Source organism: Salvia hispanica, chromosome 5, assembly GCF_029641045.1.
Source record: "Salvia hispanica isolate PSC_SH4W2 chromosome 5, Shi_PSC_v1, whole genome shotgun sequence".
NCBI lineage: Eukaryota > Viridiplantae > Streptophyta > Magnoliopsida > Lamiales > Lamiaceae > Salvia > Salvia hispanica.
The window spans coordinates 21,597,026-21,619,388 of NC_142696.1; the positions used below are offsets into that span (position 1 = coordinate 21,597,026).

At 40.4% G+C, this 22,363-nt stretch overlaps 3 protein-coding genes across 4 annotated transcripts; all 3 read left to right on the top strand.

Annotated features, from left to right (window-relative positions):
* The first annotated feature begins 4,841 nt into the window (after nucleotides 1-4,841).
* LOC125189697 (uncharacterized) lies at nucleotides 4,842-6,403 on the top strand. The gene is made up of 2 exons (XM_089059132.1): nucleotides 4,842-5,492; nucleotides 6,341-6,403. Exons 1-2 carry the CDS (start codon nucleotides 4,842-4,844, stop codon nucleotides 6,401-6,403), a joined length of 714 nt encoding a protein of 237 aa, XP_088915258.1.
* Nucleotides 6,404-14,877: 8,474 nt separating this feature from the next.
* Nucleotides 14,878-17,987, top strand: LOC125189024 (FRIGIDA-like protein 3). Of its 2 annotated transcripts, XM_048086188.2 has the most exons (5): nucleotides 14,878-15,031; nucleotides 15,461-15,523; nucleotides 15,786-16,848; nucleotides 17,020-17,198; nucleotides 17,375-17,987. In XM_048086188.2, the coding sequence occupies exons 3-5, from the start codon at nucleotides 15,798-15,800 to the stop codon at nucleotides 17,759-17,761; spliced, it is 1,617 nt and encodes a 538-aa protein (XP_047942145.1). In that variant the 5' UTR covers nucleotides 14,878-15,031; nucleotides 15,461-15,523; nucleotides 15,786-15,797; the 3' UTR covers nucleotides 17,762-17,987. The 2 variants fall into 2 exon arrangements, with proteins under 2 accessions (XP_047942145.1, XP_047942146.1); XM_048086189.2 differs by lacking the exon at nucleotides 15,461-15,523 and having other exon boundaries at nucleotides 14,884-15,031.
* Nucleotides 17,988-18,767: 780 nt separating this feature from the next.
* On the top strand, nucleotides 18,768-22,318 carry ATSPO22 (Tetratricopeptide repeat (TPR)-like superfamily protein). The gene is made up of 5 exons (XM_048086275.2): nucleotides 18,768-20,131; nucleotides 20,382-20,571; nucleotides 20,652-20,684; nucleotides 20,783-21,403; nucleotides 21,503-22,318. Exons 1-5 carry the CDS (start codon nucleotides 18,804-18,806, stop codon nucleotides 22,169-22,171), a joined length of 2,841 nt encoding a protein of 946 aa, XP_047942232.1. The 5' UTR covers nucleotides 18,768-18,803; the 3' UTR covers nucleotides 22,172-22,318.
* The last annotated feature ends 45 nt before the right edge of the window (nucleotides 22,319-22,363 follow it).

The following is a 22,363-nucleotide window of genomic DNA, read 5'->3' on the forward strand; positions in this document are numbered from 1 at the left end:
ATATGAGAGAAATTTATATTTGAATATAGAAAGTGGACATTTTGAGTGAGATAACCTAAAAAGAAAAGGTGGACATCTTGAGTGGGACGGAAGATGTATTTATTTTTAGGAATATACTTAGAGCACTCCCAATGGTGCCGGCTAAAAGTCGGCGTTTTTTCGCCGTCTATCGCCGAGTTATCGCCGACCAATGGGAGAGGTCGGCGATAATTCAGCGATTTTTCCTCCCGTTTTATCGCCAACCGACGATAAATATATATATATATATTTTTTTTTAATTTTCCCCCTATAAATACACACCTTCTCTTCATTCTCTCCCCATCCTCATCCCTTTTCTCTCTTCATTCTCTCCTCATCCTCATCCCTTTTCTCTCTTCATTTATTTTCTCTCTCTCCATCTATATTTAATGAATTCTGAATCGTCTTCTCATTCTCGATCCGACGAGGAGATATCTCATTCTTCTTCCGAAGAGGAGGTACCTCCCGCTCCCATGATAGGATTTGAATCCTATCGGAATGATTAGTGCACACGGAATTGTGAAGAAGACGATAAAGAAACCTAGTTGCGTCAACTAGGGTTTCGAAACTTGGGTTTCAAGAAAAGATTTTTTATTTCTTTGTTCTTGAATGCCTTTTTTGACTCTCTAATGGACTCTTTATATAGAGTCCGGACCCTGCTTGATTCGACTCTACGATTCGGGAAAGAATCAAGAAGAAAACCGAAAAGATATAATAAAATCTACCTAAAGATATTGTTGAATAAAAATAATAAAGCAAAGACGTAATTAAGGAAAATAACTATTCTAACTAATATAATGAGTAGTCAATTGCTGGTGGCCATTCTTGGTGTCGGACTCGTCCAGTTGAGTAGGTTGCAGCTGATCATCGAGGTCCCTATCAACTCCCCCACGGTTGAAATACACCTTGTCCTCAAGGTGGAAATCAGGATAATAGGTAGCTTGAACTCTTTCAACCAATTCGAAATGCAAATTTGGAGAACAATTAGCCATCGTAAACCTGAAGCGGGCCATGTGGGAGTTGATCACTCCATTAATTAGCTTATCAAGGGCATAAATTGGAGGGTCAATATGTGGAGTAAGTGAAATAGCCACATATGGTTCCTCTACTGCAGCTGTCTGCTTAGCGACGTCCCAGCCTGTTGTTTCCAATGAACGAACTCCGACCCGTTCCTCTGCTCTCCCAAAATCGAGTGATAGATCATTCCCGACAAGGTCTCCAAACTCCATGGAGATTGCATGGATTTCCCCACCTAAGTTTGCTACAACAACAATCCAGCTACTCTCTTCTGATTTGAAACCATCTTCAATGATTACATTATTCTCAACCTTCTTCAAATCATCAACAATGGCTGCATGAAGCAAAACTAGAAGAAAGTGAATGGCTGCTTGTCTTTTCAAAACATCAGAGGGGTCAAGCCATATGCATAAAAATAGCAATTGCCAAAATGCAAATCGGTAATATTCATCAGCAAACAAACCCCCATCTCCATCAGCTGCGTTATTATATTGCACAAGGCAAACTTGGATCATTATCAGTACATCATAATCTCTATCGGCCTCCAATCTATTTCCTTCTTTACCATGATTCGAAGCAGTTTTATCACCCTGCCCAAGCTCATAAGTTAAGTACAGTAGTTGTGATGCAACTAAAGAAGTAAATCCATTCGATGATTGTAGAGCTAGAAGAAAATTTGTAAACCAGATAGTGCCGCGCGGAGCATAGAAAAGAATACAAGCCATCTGCTCGAACAATAACACATACTCACCTGTCCAAAATCTAAATCCCCAAGCTAAGAAGTCATATTTGGAATTTCCACAAAAAATGTTCACAAGAGTAGCCTCCACTTGATACATTGAATATACAATCATGAAATCATCCTTCGAGTTGGAGAGAATGTGGTTTTTTCCCAGCTCCGACCTCCATTCGGCCACTATCAGAACAACCAGTGATTCACCACTCCTTTGCTTTGTGTTGAGCGCAATATCAAACAGAGTAGCATTCAACCGGACCAACTTATCATCCATCTTGAAAACAATGTTGTCATGGTTAGGAGCAGCAGAATGCACACACTTATCCAGCAATTTTGTTTCAAAAACTCCATCCGTACAACAGACGCCCAGTCTAACTTCATAGCCGTGAATGACTCTTCCCTGGACGAGAGCTCGTAATCCGGCTGCACCACATAGTAAGTGCACAAAATTCTTCCTGTTAGGCTCAAATCCACATACCTGCGTCGAGAGTGTAGCTCCAAACGTCTCCGTAGCTTGCTGATCGCCAGCTTTAAAGTATCTCGATATGCAAAGAGTATAAGCAACCAAGGAGCTCTCGGATATTGCATAAAACACCATAGATATTGTCCCACTACGATCACTGAGTAATGAGGAACTCACGAATTCATGAGAACACAATCCAATTCGAATAGCACCAGGGTAAAGATTCTTGTCAAATGTCGAAGCTCCCATGCTTAACTCACAATCTTGATTTGGCATTCCCAAAGCATTCACCTTTGAATCAAGCGAGGAATCAACAATCCCTCCTTCACATCCACCTCTGTCCAAAACCATAATCGCAAATATATGTATATTCCTTTCTTCAGCACCTGTGAATTCAGACCGAAAGCGGCCTCTTTCGTCCAAATAACTAGTGTAAAACGTCATATCAACTCTCTGTCGAAAGAAAAACACAACCTCTGCAGAATCATAGGCAGGGAATAGAGGGGCAGACGTGCAAATCGGGAACAATGACTCGAAAGAGGAGAAGAGGTAGGCTCTTCGGGACAGCAACGGTCTCCAATCCATAATAGAGTGTCTGCTCAAACATAGTGCGTCGTTGCGTGGAGGAATCGAGCGGGCATCGGAGGCGAGTGTTTGTTCCCTTCGGAATAAATCTCGATATCCAACACTAAGCAAAGTATGTTGTTCATCTTTATTTTCAAAAACATCAACTGAATTTTCTTTAGAACACTTAACCTCGTTCAGAAAAGTTCCACTTTTTGGTTGAGACTCCGTAGCCATGTCCCCGGTCTCATCCGAGTGCTCGACTGGAATAGTGTCATTGAGGATCTCCTCGAGATATCTAAGTGAGCCTGCATCGTTGACAATATGTGTGCATTCCATTTTGATCGTGGATGCGGAAGCTGTTGGTGATGATACGGTCTCCACATCGAAAATGTCGACTGCAAAGCCAACTGATGCATAAAGACTCGGCAAGCTGCTGGAGCTTTTCGCCACGTCAACACTGTCGGTAGACCCAGAAAGCGGCAGAGGAGAATGATTGGTAGTTTCAAAGCAAGAGTTGAGCAAATGAGAAGTATCAAATTCTAGAACAGCTGCTGCATCTTCCCTTCCATAATCATTTTCATGAAACCTCTTGTTACATCCCATCTCCATAGTCTCTGAAACCATCAAATTGTCAAGATTCAGCAGAACAGAGGACGTAACCCGCTTCCTGCACCCCTCCATATTCCGTCGAGCCATCTTTTCATCAAGAGTAGTGCTCGAGTCCAATATGCAATCTGCACTGACCTGAGGCATGCCCATAGTTTGGCTAAGTCGGCACGAGGAATCCATAAACTCATTCGAAGTTAGAGCATCTAGCCGATCACATACACAAGAATCTGCCTCATCCAAGGATCCCGGAGCAAATACCTCCTCCTGGTTAATAAATTCTGACTTCGCATAACAATTTATTGTATCAAAACCAATTCCATTAGAAATAATATTATTTGTCGATTCCATAATTGGAGGCTGATCAACCAACGGATTATCATCAACATGTGAAACATCATCATCGGTGAATTCCGGAGCAAAGCGGTGATAGACCGCCAATAGAAAATCATCCCAACCCTTTCTGGCATTATTATCAGTCCAGTGTGCCATCCAATCTGACGCCGGGGGATCGAACAAGTATTGAGTAAGGTACAACCGATCAGATAGAGGTGTATAGTGGTGGTGGTAATAATTCTGCATATTACAAATCCACTCAGCTGCATTCTCTCCATCGAAACGAGGAGGATCGACTCTTAGGCGCGGCAAGGCTGCCGGTGCTACACCGGGCGGTGCCTGCGTAAGCGACGGCGGTGGTTGCCATCCCCGTTCCATGGTCGCCGCCGGGGGAGGGTCGGGTGGCTCCTTCTTCGCCCTAAAGCCGGCTGCTGCAAGTTTGGCTGAGGCTTCCTCTAGCCTCCGGTTCAGCGCATCATGTTGTTGTGCGAAGGACTCCTGCTCAAGCCTGTGTGCCAAGAACTTCTCGTCCTGGTTGGCGAATTGGAAGGTCATATCGAACATCTGACTGTGATGGGAGAAGAGTAGATCAAGAAAGCACCAGTTGATAGGATTTGAATCCTATCGGAATGATTAGAGCACACGGAATTGTGAAGAAGACGATAAAGAAACCTAGTTGCGTCAACTAGGGTTTCGAAACTTGGGTTTCAAGAAAAGATTTTTTATTTCTTTGTTCTTGAATGCCTTTTTTGACTCTCTAATGGACTCTTTATATAGAGTCCGGACCCTGCTTGATTCGACTCTACGATTCGGGAAAGAATCAAGAAGAAAACCGAAAAGATATAATAAAATCTACCTAAAGATATTGTTGAATAAAAATAATAAAGCAAAGACGTAATTAAGGAAAATAACTATTCTAACTAATATAATGAGTAGTCAATTGCTGGTGGCCATTCTTGGTGTCGGACTCGTCCAGTTGAGTAGGTTGCGGCTGATCATCGAGGTCCCTATCATCCCACCGGATGGGATGTCGCGGGTTTCACCAACAACCCAGTCAACAACTATATCTCCCGTTTCATACAAAGCGAGCTTGCTCGAATGCAGCAGCCACCCCAACGGCCAATCCGCAGGCGGCGTCGATACATCCCCCGTGACCACGCTGGTGGGCACGATCGGTTGTTCGCCGACTATTTTGCTGAGGAACCACGTTATCCGGCAGATGTATTTCGTTGCCGATTCAGAATGCGCCGCTCCCTCTTCCTGCGTATTGTTAATGCGTTGTCCGCGCGTTACCCCGAGTTCTGGCTCCAGCGAGACGCCACAGGGAAGCCCGGTCTATCGCCCCTGCAGAAATGCACTGTTGCCATCCGACAATTGGCATATGGAGGGTCTGCCGACATGTTCGATGAGTATCTGCAATGCGGCGAGACGACTGGCAACGAGTGCCTGAAGAATTTTTGTCAGGGGGTGCGAGAGATATTTGGGGAGCACTACATTCGCTCGCCGGACGTAGCTGACTGCCAGTTCCTGCTGGATTGGCACTGGAGGAGCCACGACTTTCCGGGGATGCTCGGCAGCATCGACTGTATGCACTGGCAGTGGAAGAACTGTCCAACCGCGTGGCGAGGCCAGTTCACTACCGGCTACAAAGGTACGCATCCCACCATCATTCTTGAAGCCATTGCCGACCAACGGCTTTGGATTTGGCATGCTTATTTTGGTATAGCCGGGTCGAACAACGACCTAAATGTTCTCAATTTCTCGCCCCTTTTCAACGAGCGGGTCAACGGGTTAGGCCCCTCCATCGAATTCACGGCCAATGGCAATGTGCATAACATGGGGTACTACCTGGCTGACGGCATCTATCCGCAATGGCCCGTGTTTTTGAAGACGATCAGATGCCCAATCGGAGATAGTAGAAAGTATTTTGCCCGAGTGCAAGAGTCTGCGCGCAAGGATGTGGAGAGGGCGTTTGGGGTGCTCCAATCGCGATTTGCACTGGTAAAGGGCCCGACGCGCTTTTTCTACCAGGGGGATGTTGCCGACATCATGTATGCGTGCATCATCATGCATAACATGATCATCGATGATGAACACGAAGGCGTCCTCAACGTCACCAACGACACCAGTGTTGCATCATCGAGTCACGGTGTCTCAACCGAGTTCGAGTCCGCCCGCCGGGTGTACCGTACAACGAACATGAACGGTTCAAGGCGTTCATGACATACACCAGAAGGAGGCCCATCGAGCACTACAACACGATATGATCGAAGAATTGTGGGCAAATAGAAACCGCGCCCACCGCCCTTGAATTTTTTTACTTTGAATTTTTTTTTCCATTCCTGTACTATTTTTTTTATTAATTTTCGTTGTTGTAATGTTTACCCGTGTTTAATACAACGAACTTTATTACTATTATTTGTTTTGTCTTATAAATTAAATTAGCTAGCTTTATTATATACAAAAATAAAACAATTAAATTAGTGATGATGTAAAAATGAAATGTTGAGTTAGGGAGAAATAAGGGAGAAACCATTGGAGCAGTTGGCTAAAAACTGGGGATAAATTATGGTACTGATGTGGCGCTGATGTGGCAGGAGTTAGGGATAAATAAGGGAGGTTTTAGGGAAATTGTTGAGAATGCTATTAAGGTTAATTAAATTAACAAGATTTTATAATTTCTCATTTTCCCCCAAAAAATAAGATATTGAAAAAGTTACTTTTGTTGCTGAAATCTAACAATTTAATATTTTAAATTTTCCTAAAAATGTCTTTAAATTTACTTTTACTCTTACTCTAATTGTCTTCTATGTTATATTACGATACGGAGTAATAGTACAGAGGAAAAAATAAATTGAGATGTTTTATTAATCCATCTTTATTTTATTTATTTGTGCTCCTATTTTTTAAAACTTTTAGTGGGACAAAAATAAATGTTTTTTTTATCCCATATTAGGGAATCTCCAACCATTTATACCAAACTCAAACTTATTTTTGAGTTTGAGTCACGCTAAAAAGTAATTATATTCCAATCATTTACACCAAAGTCAAATCCAAAAAAACTCCATATTTATACTTTTTAAATTATAACCATGTACTTATTTTATTTACATATTAATCCCACAATATTTTAAGAATAATATAAATTAAAAATTAAACAAAATTTTCTTATTAATATATTTTGTATTAAATATACTTTGTAGTAAAAAAAATCAATACTTATAAAACTAAAATACACTAAACATGAAAATTCTAATATAAATTGAATCACATTTATAGATATCACAATTACATAAAACATATCACAATAAACATGAAAAAATAGCTAAAATTCAAGACTCAAAATTTGTGTATTGTTCCGACAAATGATCAATTAGTACATTTCGAAGTTCCAGATGAGCACTTTTATTTCTTATTGCATCGTATCGGAACAAATATTCTTGAAATCGAGCATCTTCATTTTTCATCATCACAACTTTGGGTTGTGGTATTTGTCTAGCAACTTCAATTGGAGAACTAAGATCATGCTCTTTCTTTGGTAATGAATGAATCTTAGTTAAACAACGTTTAAAATATTGATACATTAACTGTAAAAGTAAGCAATAACTATAAGATTTTTTTTAGAAAATATTTATTCCTATATTAATACATTTATTCATTATTACTTGCAAAAGAAATTGTTAGGAATTAGCACCGATCGACGCAACAAGAAAAGTAAGAACACAAGATTTTAACGTGGTTCGACAAAATGTCTACGTCCACGGGAAGAGATCGGTTATGGGTGTCTTGATCACGCTCAAGGAAGAATGTATAGATTAGGGCATCCACAATGGGGCGGACTATAAGACGCCCTAAGCCCCGCCTTATGCACCGCCACATGAGCATTTTATCCTCCGCCTCTTCCACAGTCCGCCCTAAGTATTTTATTTATTATTTGAATATTTAAACACTAAAAAAATTCATTAATCCTATTTTTTATGTTTGCAAATATATCAATTAGCAAGAATAAAAATATAAAAACACCACAAATTAAAGGCATATCCTATTGTCAGTATTTATTTTTTATTTTTTATATTTTATGTTTGCAAATATGGAAATCGTCGGAATTCATTATTGAATTTAGAGAGAAATTGAGATGGGGAAAGAGAGTAAAGTGAAAGGTGTGAAATGAAGTAAAAAAATTGGTGATATATATAGAAGAAAATACAAAAAATAAAAAAAAATAAAAAAAAAAGAAAAATGTGTCCATAGTCCGCCCTATAGTCCGTCCCCCCCTGCAATGGGGCGGACTATAGGCCGGACCATGCAAAAATGTGTGCATAGTCCGCGGACTGAGTGTTGAATAATGTGTGATGTGAACTGAGGTCTCGCCTTTTATATGCTCCCCTTTGCAACAAGAATCGGTTACAAAACTAACTAACTTCTCATGCGACGTCACCCTCGACCCATGCACCCTGACCCGCGTTCGGTATCACACGCGCACTTGGCCGAATATGTGAAGCAGCTCTCGCGATCTTACACTATCAGAAACATAATTTATTATAATATGATAGTGTCAAAATAGCTTGCAAATTCCTATTTAATTATTTTTCAATGCAAAAATGTTTACAAATTTTAAAAAAGTTATTTGTAAAATATTGTCGGCTAATTCACATTTATACTTCTCAGTATGATTAAAATATGACCGGTTAGATTCAATATCTCAAAATATAATAGTAATAAGGACTGATATGCAATATTTCAAAATATTTTGCAGTAGCTACTCATTTTTGGTGTTAGAGCATCTCTAGTGGGAGGACTTCCCGCACACCCTTCCCGTCGTCCTTCCCAAATACACCTCCTGCCACGTCATAAAGACTTCCCACCCTCCTGCCACGTCATAAGGACTTCCCACTGCACAATTCGCTCTTCCCATCGCCCTTCCCACGCGGACTTCCCGCAATTAAAAAAATTCACAAATTCACAAATATTCAATTTACGTTACGGAATTAAAATTTCGACACGAATACGGACGGGAAAAATGCAACAACATCATTAATTTAAAAAAAATTACATAGTCATAGAAAAAACATAATCATTAAAAAAAAACCCAAGCTTCAACAAATGTGACCCCCGGCTCACTCCTCGTCCTCCGTCGCCGGTGCCGTTGTCGTCGTTCCCGCCGCCAATGCCGCTGCCGTCATCCCCGCCGCCAGTCTCGGTGCCATCGTCTCCAATGGGTGGCATCCCCAAATCGCGCCGGATTGTGTCGATGACATCCTTCAACATCCTCTTGTAGGTAGGATCGGTCGTGTTATACCACCTATGCATGGTCCGTACCATGTTAGCCATTTGCTGCGCGCGGGCAAGATTGTTGTACTCTGGAGGGGCCTCTGAATGGACCTCGTCGGATCCGCTGGAGTTTCCCCTTGCCATCCGCTGCGCAATCTTTTGCCCAATCGGGCGACGGCGGCGGCAGAAGACGATGGAGGGTCAGGATCACTGTCTCGCTTCGGGGAGCTCGTGCGAACCGACACTGTTGCTATACTCGCTGGAAGCGCTGATCTTCGTCCGCTTCGGCCAGCCCGCTTCAACCCCCGCACTAAATTTTTGGGAATTCTTCACCACGAGAAAGACCTCCCAATGCTCGAATTCACGGAACTTCAACGACCTGTCAGGGTACTGCTGCATGGCATGGATCTTCACATCCTCCTCGGTCATACCGTTGGTTGCCTGACGGAGATTGTTTTGGTAGAGGCCGGCAAATCAACTAAGCTTAGGCCTTAACCGCTCCCACTGTTTCCGGCATTGCTCGGGACTGTGGGGCTTCCCATCAGCTGGTTTCAATTTGAGGTAGCCTTGACTAATGCGGAACCACATTCTGTCGATGTGCTGGTTATTCCCAACGTAGGGATCCTCGACTACACCGACCCAGGCCTTCGCAAGTGCGACGTTTTCTGCCACGGACCAGACGGTCCTCCTTCCCGTCTCCTCTTCGTCCTCCTCGGCCTCCGTACGCGAGGAATAGGCCCGCCCTTTCCCCTTGCCCCCTGTCGTTTTCTCTGCCTCAGTTGGAGTCTCCCTGACCAGAGATAGCCCCAACTCCTCAAAAGAAAAAGTGTCGATGCCCTCGATGCTGGTGAACTGAGTACGCAGAGGAGTACTCTGGGGGGAATCACTAGACAATAAATCCATATATGGACAATAGACATTGTCGACAGGTGTTTGGGGGGCCCTGCTACCTCTCCCCCCCCTCCCATCATATTCGGTGTCATCCCCCCCTCCCCGCTGCCCCGGGCATCATTCTCGGCATCATACCACCCATCCCACCAATCCAATTGTACATATTGTAGTACGGGGACATTTGGGGATGCATCCCCGCCATTTGGGGAACGATCCCCGCATTCCCGCTCACGTTTCACTCTCCTCCGGCGGGAAAAGTCGACGTATGTGACTCGCTCGTGGCGGGAGAGTTCCTATCGTTCTCCATTTATCTTCAATAGAAAAGAAATTTAGATTTAGAGAGAGAAACTTGTTAATACAAGTGCTGCGAATGAAATGAAATTCAACGAGCCGTATATATAGAGTTTTTTTTTTTTTTTTTTAAATAAATAAATAAAATTAAAAATCGGACGTCCGCGGTGGATGTCCGAACCTCGCCACAATCACGGATGTCTGCCCTCCCTTCACCCCGCCCTTCCCGCGACGGTCGCGGTCTTCCAGTGTCCTCACCGGACGTCCGCGTCCTCCCCTCAATGGGGCCGTCCCGGGCGGACTTCCCCGAAGCCTATCCGAAGGGCGACGGTAAGTCCGCCATTGGAGATGCTCTTAACTTTAAATTTGGTGTTGTTTCATTAAAAACCCCAAAAATGGGGTTGGATATAGGGTATGATTGGAGACCTTTTTTACACTGAAAATGGAATTTGGTGTATGGTTGGAGGTGGTCTTACACCACTTAAATTAACCTATGGGCTTCTTTTTCAAATGAATAAATTATACTACCTTCGTCCATTAAAAATAGACTAAATTGTAAATGACATGAGTTTTAATACATAATTTATAGAGTAAGAAAAATAGAAGAAAATGTGGTGAAAATAGTGTTAATGAATTATAAGGTACATATTATTAGTAATATTTAATTAATTTAAATTCTTCGTATCTAGAAAGTGGTCTAATTTTAATGGACGATCAAAAATGATAAACGTAGTCTATTTTTTTTTCCGAAGGTAATAGATGAAATTCATAAACAAGTTTTGGAAAACATAAAAAAATTAGTATTTGGTCTTAGTTTCATAGCCTATCGAGGAAAACTCCTTCAACGTTCGCTCATAGTAGTATCATGTCATGGATGTCAACACCGTCCAAAAGTTATTGATAGAATATCCCACAAAATTTAAGTACTAAGATTAGAAATTTGTAACCCAATAAAATTTCAATCGATTAGTCCACAATCTTGACTGCTAGGAACTTGACTAAGGGTCGGCTTTAGATGCGACTATTATATATTATTTCGCTTTATTTAACATACTTCTTTGATTTCGAAAAAAATAGTGAATAACTACATGATTGGTTAACACAAATGGATATATATGTGGTAGCTTAAATCTATTTTTAGTTATAAAATTCAAAATTATACTCCTATGGTTCTACTAAAGTTGTGTCGTTTTTTTATTTTGGAATGTTTCATTATAATTGAGTAATTTTCATACTATATGATAATAATTACTCCATTTGTCTCATTTTAGGAGTCTCATTTGAGTTCGACACGGATTTTAATATATTAGTTTTATAATAAAATGCAATAGAAAAAAAGTTAGTGGAGTGTGAGACCTACTACTAGTTATAAAATATTCTAATAAGGACTCCTAGAATGAGACACCCAAAAATTATAAATCGAGATTTCTAAAGTGGAACCGAGGAAGTAATATATTTTGTTTTTCATACTTTATTAGTATCTCTTATTTATTATCTCTACATTTATCACGATAAACATTTTTTTTTTCTTAATTTGTGTTACTATAATTTTTTCATAAATGGTGAAAAGTTTGAAGACAATGACGTAAAAGTGAATAATCTAATTGAAGCTCAAAATATTATCATATGTAAAAGAAAAGTGTGATTCAAAATTTAGATTTCATATTCATCTTTTAGACTCTTTACATTCCACGAAGTTAAAACTATTATTGGATAATTTATCTCTAATTTATGAACTTTTTTTTTGGAATGTATTGGATCTTCGACTTTGAAATGTTTGTCGTATGACTACTATTCTTAATTTTTGTATATATTTATAATACAAATAGAGGACGTTCTAAGTACCAAAAATACATAAATTGATTTTTATTTTTAGATTTTAATTCGAATAATTCCATACGGTGGTTCGAAATCCGAACATGTAAGCTCAAAGTTAAATAGGGCTGATCGAAATCTGTCAAATTAATCTGACTTGTCATCTTTATTATAAATTGGATCATAGATGTATTGGAATTGTGTTTGGTCAATGGACTTTGATCAATAAATGATGAGATATTTAATTTGGTAAAATTAAGTACAAAAGTGACGATCTACTTTCAGAGTATATAACCGTGGTATATTTATTTTCTCTAAACCGATTCTCAGTGAGTGAAAAATTATGAATTAAAGTTTGTCACAATTGTGAGATATGAGATAAAACCAAGGGATTAATTAAAAGTCTTAATTATCCCACATTGGTGGAGAGAACCTTATTAAACATGTACTCCCTCTGTCTCATAATAGATGTCACACTTTCCTTTTTAATTTGTCCAACAAAAGATGTCACATTTCATTTTTTTAGAAAAAACTCTCTATCACATTAATATAAATATATTATTTTCTCTCTCCACCGAACACAAAATATATCACCTAAAATCCCATGTCAATCCCCAAGTGTGCCATCTATTATGAGACGGAGGGAGTATTTAATAAGATGAATTATTATGTGTAATAATTATAGTGGATTAAGATGGGCAGTAGAGCCCACGTGTGCACGCTGCCTCGTTGCGAGCCGCGCTCCGTGCACTGTGACCCGTGACCCGCGCCCCGTGTGCCATGTGCCATGTGTCAAAAAGTCCACGATAGAACCCAATGCACAGCGGGTGCCAAAAGGTATACGATAGACCCAGATATACAAAGGGTGCTAAAAGGTCTACGACGGATCCTGACGCATAGCGAGTGACAAAAGGTCTCCGATGGACCCTGCCACATCGTGTGCCAAAAGGTTCACGATGAATCCCGCCGTGTAGCGTGTCCAAATGCATCATGTCTCTCCAACTTGGCCTATAAATAGGCAGTCACTCCATGCTAGTTGGGATCACCTAATACTTTTTCTACTCCATCTCCTATTCCACCCCTCACAAACAGTGGCGGACGCAGAAAAAAATTATGGCAGGGGCTGCATTATATACTTCTTCCATCTTGTTTCATATTCCGTATATCCTTTTCGTTCGTCTAAGAAAAACTATATCATTTACCCTCTTTTATTATTTTTCATAATTGGACTCCATATTTCACTAACGGCCCTTATTACATTTTATTAAAATTAATAATATATGAAAATATGACTTAAATTTTTTCACTAACTTTTTAACAGTTTTTCAAACCTAAACAAGAGTTAAAGTAAGATACATAAAATAATAAATCACGAATGGGGGGAATGATTTTTTAGTAATATACATATGAAAAAATATACGTAGACAGAATATTAAAATTTCAATTAATTAAATCAAAATTGTCTTATAATAACGTTATAAATGATAATAAATATACTTACTTTAAGACAAACTTCAAATTATCCAACCTAAACACATCAAACTCTAATCCTAGCATTACAAACTCTAACCCAAACATAATAAACTTATTTAAAATTCTATCATTCAATCCACCATAATTTCTTTTATATTTTCATGCTTAATATATATAGTACAGTAAATATTAAAATTTGTTAAAAAATTGAACCGAAAAGATGAAAAAAAAGAGTTAAAAGTTGAAAAATCAAATACACACACTCTTTGAATTGTACTACATTTTTAAATTTTATTACGTATTGTACTATTTATTTCTTGGGAGTTGGGTCTTCTTCTTCCCCAAGGCCAAAATCATGGCAGCTTATTTCTTCATTTGTCTCTGTATATTTTTCAAGCTGAAATTCATTTCAGCTCCTTCCATCATTCAATCTTGAATAATTTAGTCTTTAATAGCACTGATTTAGGAAGGGCTGAAGATTGTATATTGAAATTTTTAAAAAATTTAACAATAGAAAATAAGAAAAAAAAATTTGTTGGCATGTGCTGAAGCCCCTCCCCATCTCTACGTGTGTCCGCCACTGCTCACAAATATAAAATATGATGGTGGATCCCTCACTTATATTTGTGAGCGGTGGAGTAGAAAAAGTATTAGGTGATCCCAACTGACTTCATGCATTGTACACAATAATTTGCACACCAAGCATAGCATTGCATAGCTCTCTCACTCTCTTTCTGCATAGTCTTTCGTCAAAGCTCTGTCCTCGCCATCATCCAATTTATCGGAGCTTGTTCTATTTGCGGTGTTGCGACGAACAAGAGGAAGCCGTTTTATTGGGGATGACACGCCAATCCGAGAGCACTATTGGGGTGTATCTCATCTTGCGGAAAGAGGAATCCTCGACTCGGCTTATAAATTACTTCTACAGTTTATAGTTTCTTATTTGTATTTTCGTTTCAGTTTATTTCTGTTTAATTTCTCCATTCTTCTTTGGGTTGTATTACATCGTGCTAGTGTTTATCTCAGTATCATAATATTTTCACCAACAAGATGAGATTATGCCATTGTGTTCATGCACTCGATTGTTGTGCATTGCTACGTAGACACACAACAAAATATAGACAATTTTTGTATAAGAAGCAAATAATGGACTTAAAATTACAAAATCCTGAATTTAAATTCCGTTAATTGTAAATTAATCCTAATCCAATTTTCTCACAATTTTTAAAGAATAAAAAAAAGGAAAAGAAAGGTGCATATTGCAAAATTAGAAGTGGGAGTGGTGATAGCAATTAGAGTCGTGGCAGAAGAAAAAGGGGAATGTAATAAGGAGATGCACGTGGTGTCAGCGTGAGAGTGCGCGCTTTTTGTGCGTGTAGCTGTCGGAGACTAACTCTGACCTGACGTAAATATACTCTCTACTATTCCCCTCTCACACTTTCCTCTTTCAAACAACCAACATTCTATTCCTCTCTCTAGGGATTCCCAATCCCTAAACCAAACCCTCGCTCCCTGCCTCAACATGCCCTGAATTTCCAATCCGATCGGTGAGTCCGCGCTTCTTCTCTTTACTAGATCAGCCGTCGCCTTCTCTGTGATTTTTTTTGGTCTTGTTGCCGGTGATTGTGAATAAATGTCGTGTAGTTTTAAAATTTGAGCTGTGATGCTGCTAATTGCAGCTGCATTTGTCAATTTGACTCGCGGCTGAGTGTTTCGGGTGATTGTGCAGGATAAGATTGCAGTACACTTTAGGTTACGCGTTTGAAATGGCTTGTCAATTTATTTGCCTTTTATTTATTTATTTTTTTGCTCAATAGTTTCCCTTTTGGTTTCTTCTTGAATTCATGATAATTTTGTGATGCCTACATTTTGAATTACTCCTACATCTTAATTTTAGCAGTAAGTTGCATCTTAACTTTGTTAACCAAGTATATCAGCTGCTCAATTTTGTTCTGGTTTTGGTGGCTATTTTGCAGCTGCTTTCCAGTCAAAACACTTCATATTCCTTTTGGTGTAATTTCAGCTGGATTTTCTCCTAGGTACATGCACAGCCCAAGATTTTATACTTTTTGATGGCATGGCTTGTAATTTCCATCCACTGTTGTACGATTCAATTGTTATATTTTAGTCAGTGCTTATGTATATAGTGGCTTTAATTAATGGCTTTGATTTGCAGATCTTATGTCTTAATTACCTATTGACTATAGACCTATTCATCAATCCCATGTTTTTGTGCTATGAATTTTGCTCCACTCGATCCCTTTCTTTTAGGTCCACTGAATCTGCTTATGCTTTATCCAGGATTTCTATGTCATGGAAGAAAACTTATCCACCAGCACTCTGATTGACTCGACAGCCTCTAAGATACAACAACTTCAGAAGGCATTTGCAGAACTTGAAAGTCATCGAGCTGTGACTCTCAACGTGAAATGGAAGCAACTAGAAGAGCATTTTCATGGACTTCAGAAGTCTCTGAAGAGGCGTTTCACAGAACTGGAGGAACAAGAAAAAGACTTCGACAATAAAATAGTTGAATCTAAAGAGATGTTGGAGAAGCGCAAGACGGCAGTAATGACAAAGGAGCAAGCTTCACTTCAGCGACTTCAAGAGAAGCGGGATGCTGCTGTCTCAGCTATTATAACTGCTATGGGAAAGTGTGATACGCCTTTATCTGTGGATTCAGGTGCCTGTAATAGTGAAAATAAAATGGAAGAGCCTGTTACAGATGAAAAGATACCAGCCACGCTTGTAATTGAGGGTAACATGAATGTCATGAAAAGGTCTGCTGGATGTATGAATGTGGAGGTCAAGTCGTACCCGGAGTTAGTAAAATTGTGCCAAGAGATGAATTCAGAAGGCCTACACAAATTTATATCAGACAACCGCAAGAACCTTGCTGCTTTAAGGGAGGAAATTCCCATCGCACTTAAGGCTGCTGCTGACCCTGCCTCTCTTGTTCTGGACTCTCTGAAGGGTTTCTATGGCACGGACATGCCAAATGTAGATGCTAAAAAAGATTCTAATCTATTGGGCCTTCGCCGCACTTGTATCATGCTGATGGAGTGCCTATGCAGTTTATTCATAAATCTGGATGCAAACACCATCTCTGCTTTTATCTCAGAAAATGCTAAAGAAAGAGCAAAATTGATAGCTGAAGATTGGCAACCGAAGTTGGATGATCTTGATGCTGATGCCAGCAACGGAAATTCGTTAGAAGCACATGCATTCCTACAACTTCTGGCTACTTTTGGCATTAATTCACGTTTTGATCAGGAGAGCTTATCCAAGTTAATACCCATGGTTTCTCGCCGTCGTCAGACAGCTGAGTTATGCCGTTTTCTCGGTTTGTCGGACAAAATGCCAGGTTGATTTCTGAGACTAATTCCATTAACCTTTTAACTGCTACTTTCTTCTGACTCCCAAATATTGTTGGTTGTACATCACATGAAATTTTATTTAAAGTTGCTAACGAAACCAGAGCTATCAAACTATGGATCTTCTTTGTGCTCACATTTTTGATTTCATGGTTTAATAGGTGTGATAGATGTTCTGATAAAGAATGGAAGGCATATTGATGCTGTAAATTTGGCATTTGCTTTTGAGCTCACTAATCAGTTTCCACCCATTTCACTACTGAAATCATACTTGTATGAGGCCAGAAAAGCGCCGTCACCTGCCAAATCTGGAAATGTGTCCCCTGGTGCTTCTCGACAGGTCCCTTTCTTGTGCCTCGATCTGATTTTTATTCGGTGATGCTTATCTCTGCTTGTATATTTTTAAAACAAACCTTCTGCATCTAGAAGTCTAGAACACATTTGGTGAAATCACAGTTCCCCTTTCTGTGGTGCTTATAATTTTGTACATATCCTATGTTATTCCTTTGGTTGCAGGTTGATGTCAACGAGAAAGAGCTGACTGCACTCAAAGCCGTGATCAAGTGCATTGAAGATCACAAGCTCGAGGAGCAATTTCCCATAGAGCCACTCCAGAAGCAGCTCCTCGAGATTGAGAAAGCTAAGGCGGACAAGAAACGTGCGACAGAAGTTGCCAAACCACAACCCAAAAGACCGCGTGCAAATGGTGTTGGGCACGCACCCCGTGCTGCTAACGACAAGAACTTCCATGGAAGGTATCCACAATACATCTATGAACGACCTTATGCTTACACCGAGCACCATGTTCCTTCGTTTATGAGTGCTCCGACATATAACTTTTCTCCGAGCCATGGAAGCTTCTTCCCGAGTCCCTACCAGTACCAAACTGCATACCTGCACTAATGACTAGAGATCGATGCTGAGACTGATGATCAATCCGTTAACTACTAGTGTTAACCCGCTCCAATTTCTTCATGTAATGTTGAACCTTTCAGCAACTTAGTATTTGGGAAAAGAAGGGATTAAATAGCCTTATTAATTCCTAGACTGTTGTAAAAGCTAATGTGATGATACTCTAATTGTTGTACTGTTTCTAATGTTTGTGATGTTGTATTAATCTTCTTACGCATTTTATGATGGTTGTTTGATTAATCCGAGGATTTTAATGTATTATGAAATAAATTAAGATTTAATAATCAATTTGATACAAGTATTAGTAACAATTTACGAAATTAAGTCAGGTAATGTATTAGGATGATATAAATTTTTTAAGTTGAAGGGAGAAATAAAAAAAACCATTAAACGACGCGTAGATTATAGGAAGAATTTATAAAAATTGTAAAAAAAAAGTACACAAATTTGTCGTAAAATTTAATCATGGAAAATTTACTACAAGTTAAAAGTTTAAGTATTTTTCTTACCATATATATAAAGTTCGTGATAAAAATTTGAATTGGCCAATGATTTTTTTCTTAGCACATAAAAAATAACTAAAGTTGGATGTATTTAGCGACAATAAAACCATTAATCTTATTCGACATCTAGATTGTGCAAAATATGAAGAAAAAATTGGAATTAAAAAATGTTAGCTAGTACCTAGTAGGAGTATATTTTAAGAACTAAATCCATGATCAAAGAGTGATTTAACTTTAAATATGTGATAAAGTAAGTATTCTTGTGATTGTACTATAATCCTATATACCAAGTAGGCGAGTAGTACTATAAAATTTAAAGAGCTTATCCTTCAAACAAACATTAGAATAGTGTTTATATATAGCTTTATTCACATGCTAAAGGATTTAACAACATATGTTTTTAACCTTGAATAGAAGATAAACAAATTCACTGACATAGCCGTTGAGATAATTAGTTTGTTAAATTCTGTATTTACGTTCTTAAGAAGGCTCACTTCCCCCAATTCTCTCTTCATTTCCCGCCAATCATTATGAGGATCGCCGAGATCTCCCCTACACCAGAGCAACGCCGATCCTCCACCGTTACCGTCGATACCGACTCCGATCAATCAGCCGTGCTCTCGAAGATCGAGACCGCAATCAAATCGCTTGAGCGTCACCCTCCGGCGCATCCTTTGCCAGATTCATACGCCTCCGAGATTCAGCTGCCCCTTGCTCAGCTCACTCAACTCGTTCCCCTGCCCAATTCCGCCAAGCTTTTCGTCTGGAAACTAAGCTACCGCCTCTGGAACGTCTGCGTCGACCTCTCCAATGCCTCCAGCCAGAAGATCTCCGAGGAGCTTGCCAAGCTCCGCCAACTCGCGGCGGAGATGCTACTCGCCACCGCCGATGTGGCGGGGATTCCTTCTCCGGCGTTCAAAGCGGCGCTGTTCTTCTACAAAACCGGTTTGGTCTGGTTTGATCTGAGGAAATTTGATTTCGCTAACAATTGCTTCGAGAAAGCCACCGACCTCGTATCCAATATTGAAATTAACTCAGTTTCCGATTACGACGAGCGGAAATTGCTTTTAGATCTTAACCTTGCCCGATCTCGAGCTTCCTGGGAAGTTTCAGATCGAAATTTGGCTATTGCGTTGTTAAACAGGTCTAAAAATGTCCTGTTTGGAGTTTCGAGGAATTATAATGCTCTAGCTCATCAGTACTTAAGTTTTGGAAAGACATTGCTATCGACGAGTGAAGTTTCCACTGTAAATGAGGCGTTGAAGTTGATGAATGATGCGCTGGAGCTGTGTGAGAAGGGGCTGAGAGTGGTGAAACGGACTGAGGATACGTTGAGTTTGAAGGAGCTGAGGTTGAAGACTTTGCGATTCATCTCCGCTGCTCATCTGCAGAACGATGAATTCGAGAGTGTGTTGAAATGCGTGAAGGTCTTGAGGGAGGTCGGGAGTGCCGGGGACAACCATCCTAGCTTGAGTGTATTGGCAATGAAGGCGTGGTTAGGGCTGGGGAGGTTTTCAGATGCGGAGAAGGAGTTGAAAGGCATGGTACTGAACAAGGGGATACCTGAGTGTGTGTGGGTGTCAGCTGTGGAATCATACTTCCTTGCTGCTGGTGCAGCAGGTGCCGAGACTGTCAAGGCAGTGTTTCTGGGCCTGTTGGGGCGTTGCCATGTTAGTGCTGGTGCAGCTATTAGGGTTATCAATAGGGTGGTTGGAAATGGACTGAGCAACGGTGAAGGAATGAAGGTGAGAGCCAAAGTTGTAGGTGAGTTGGTTTCGGATGAGAGGATGATAGCTTTGTTTGACAGAGAAGGCGCTGCAAAAGAGAGGACAACCATGCATGCTCTTCTTTGGAACTGGTAAACTTCTTGGCAATCTTGAGATTCACTGTTTCTCATCGTTGCTTGTGATAAACAAAAAGAACATATCTTAATGAGATTAGGCTTGCTTAGATGCTTAATTAAAGCAAACGTATACTGGTTGTTTAGTTCAATGGAAGGAAAATTTGAGATAGTTTGGCAGTAAGAAAACTCACATAGTATGAGAATTAGGCTTGTTTAGTTGCTTTGATCAATAAATGGCTGTGAACTGTGAACTTGTTTCTTGCAGTGCCACTGAGCATTTCCGATCAAAAGATTATGTGCTTAGTGCTGAGATGTTTGAGAAATCCATGTTATATGTACCTCATGGGATAGAGAACAGAAATCTAAGAGCTAAGGGATATCGAGTTCTGTGCTTGTGCTACCTAGGCCTCTTGCAACTGGATAGAGCTCAAGAATATATAGATGAGGCTGGGAAGGTACTCACTGAGATTGTCAAATCAATTTCACAAACTATATTAGTATTAACCATGATAACGATGTTGTTTTGTTTATGCAGTTAGAACCAAATATAACAAGTTCCTTCCTAAAGGTAAGAACATGTTTGCCAAGAAGTTCTCTTCCTTTTAGCAGACAAACGGCCCTTTTAAATTATTTCTTCCACTGACTAGTATGATCTGCAACTCGCAGTTTAAGATTTTGTTGCAAAAGAAGGACCACAGCAGCGCCATTGCTCAGATGCAAGCAATGCCTAGCTGCCTTGACTTCACCACTGAATTCATTTCCCTCTCAGCACATGAAGCTGTTGCGTGCCATTCCATTCCTGTCGCTGTTGCCTCCCTATCCCAGCTCTTGAATTTTTACAGCTCAGGAAAAGCAATGCCAATCAATGAGGCTGTAGTATTCCGCACAATGATCACAATTTTAAGTCAGGAGCCAGGAAATGATACTGATGTCCTCAAACACATGAAACGTGCTCATGTCCGGCAATCTGAAGTTGGAGCTGACATCTTCTTTGGCAAATGTGAGGTTGGAAGACGAGAGAAGAACTGGCTAGCTGCAAATGCTTGGAACTTTGGAGTAAGAACTGGGCAGGAGAAGAACTACGAGCTATCGTCTGAGTTCTTCAAACTGGCATCCGAGTTATATAAAATCGTAGGTGATGGTGATACGGAGGGAAATGAAGAAATGGTTTGTAAATCAATAATACTGGCAGTATCCGCCATTATTGCAGAGGAAAAGCATCAGAAGGGTACGTTGCAGGAACCTGAAATCAGACAAGCAATCGAGCTGCTAGGCAGGGCAGGAAAGGTATCTAGATTGCTTACTTTTTTTGTACAGCCATATAACTCTACTTACCTTTTCTTTGTATAACCATGTAACTCTACTTACCTAAATCATTTGACGCAGATTCTAACATCAAGCTCGAGCAGCATCAAGAAAAATGAAGATCAAATCGCAGCAATCGAGCCTCACTTCTTCTTCGTCTACACATGGAGCGCCTCCGATCTGTACTCAAGGCTAAGCGATGCAGGCAGCCAACAGCTCCAGCTTGTGAAAAACTTTGCCAGCTCGAAATGCTGCAACCCGAAACATCTGGTCCAGATTGGGCTTGAGGCGTCGCAGGGGCCACGGTCCAACCCTGAAGTGGCAGCCTTGGCTCTCAACTCGTCTCTGGCCGCCCTTCTCGCCTCCCCCTCACCGGATTACCAAACTGTAGCTCTGGTCCTCAGAAACCTTATAACCGTTGGCAGCATCCAGAAGGGAGAGCCGGACGACGAGTCCATAATGGAGAGGTACAAGCAGGCGTACCGGATCATGGTTGGATTGAAGGAGGGGAGCTACCCGAGTGAAGAGGCGAAATGGCTGGCCATGACGGCTTGGAACCGGGCTGCTCTCCCGGCAAAGGTAGGGCAGGTGGAGATGGCGAAGAAGTGGATGAGTATGGGGTTGGAACTGGGTGTGAAGGTTCCCGGGATGGAAATGTATAGGTCATGTATGGAGGAGTATTTGGGAGGGTATGAGAAGAAGCTTAAAGGGCAAGAGCATGACCAAAGCAGGGCTCCAGCGCTTTCTTGAATGATGATACTCTAATTCTGTCTAGATTATGTTAGTATAATGAAAATGTGATGTTTCTAACTCTACATTAGCTCAACTTTCTTGCTTCGGATGGTAATTAATCAGCATGCTGTGTGTGTATGTGTCTGTGAGAGAGAAAGGGTGAGATAGTAATAAGTTGCCCCTCATTTGCAGAAAGTGGTGAAAATGTAA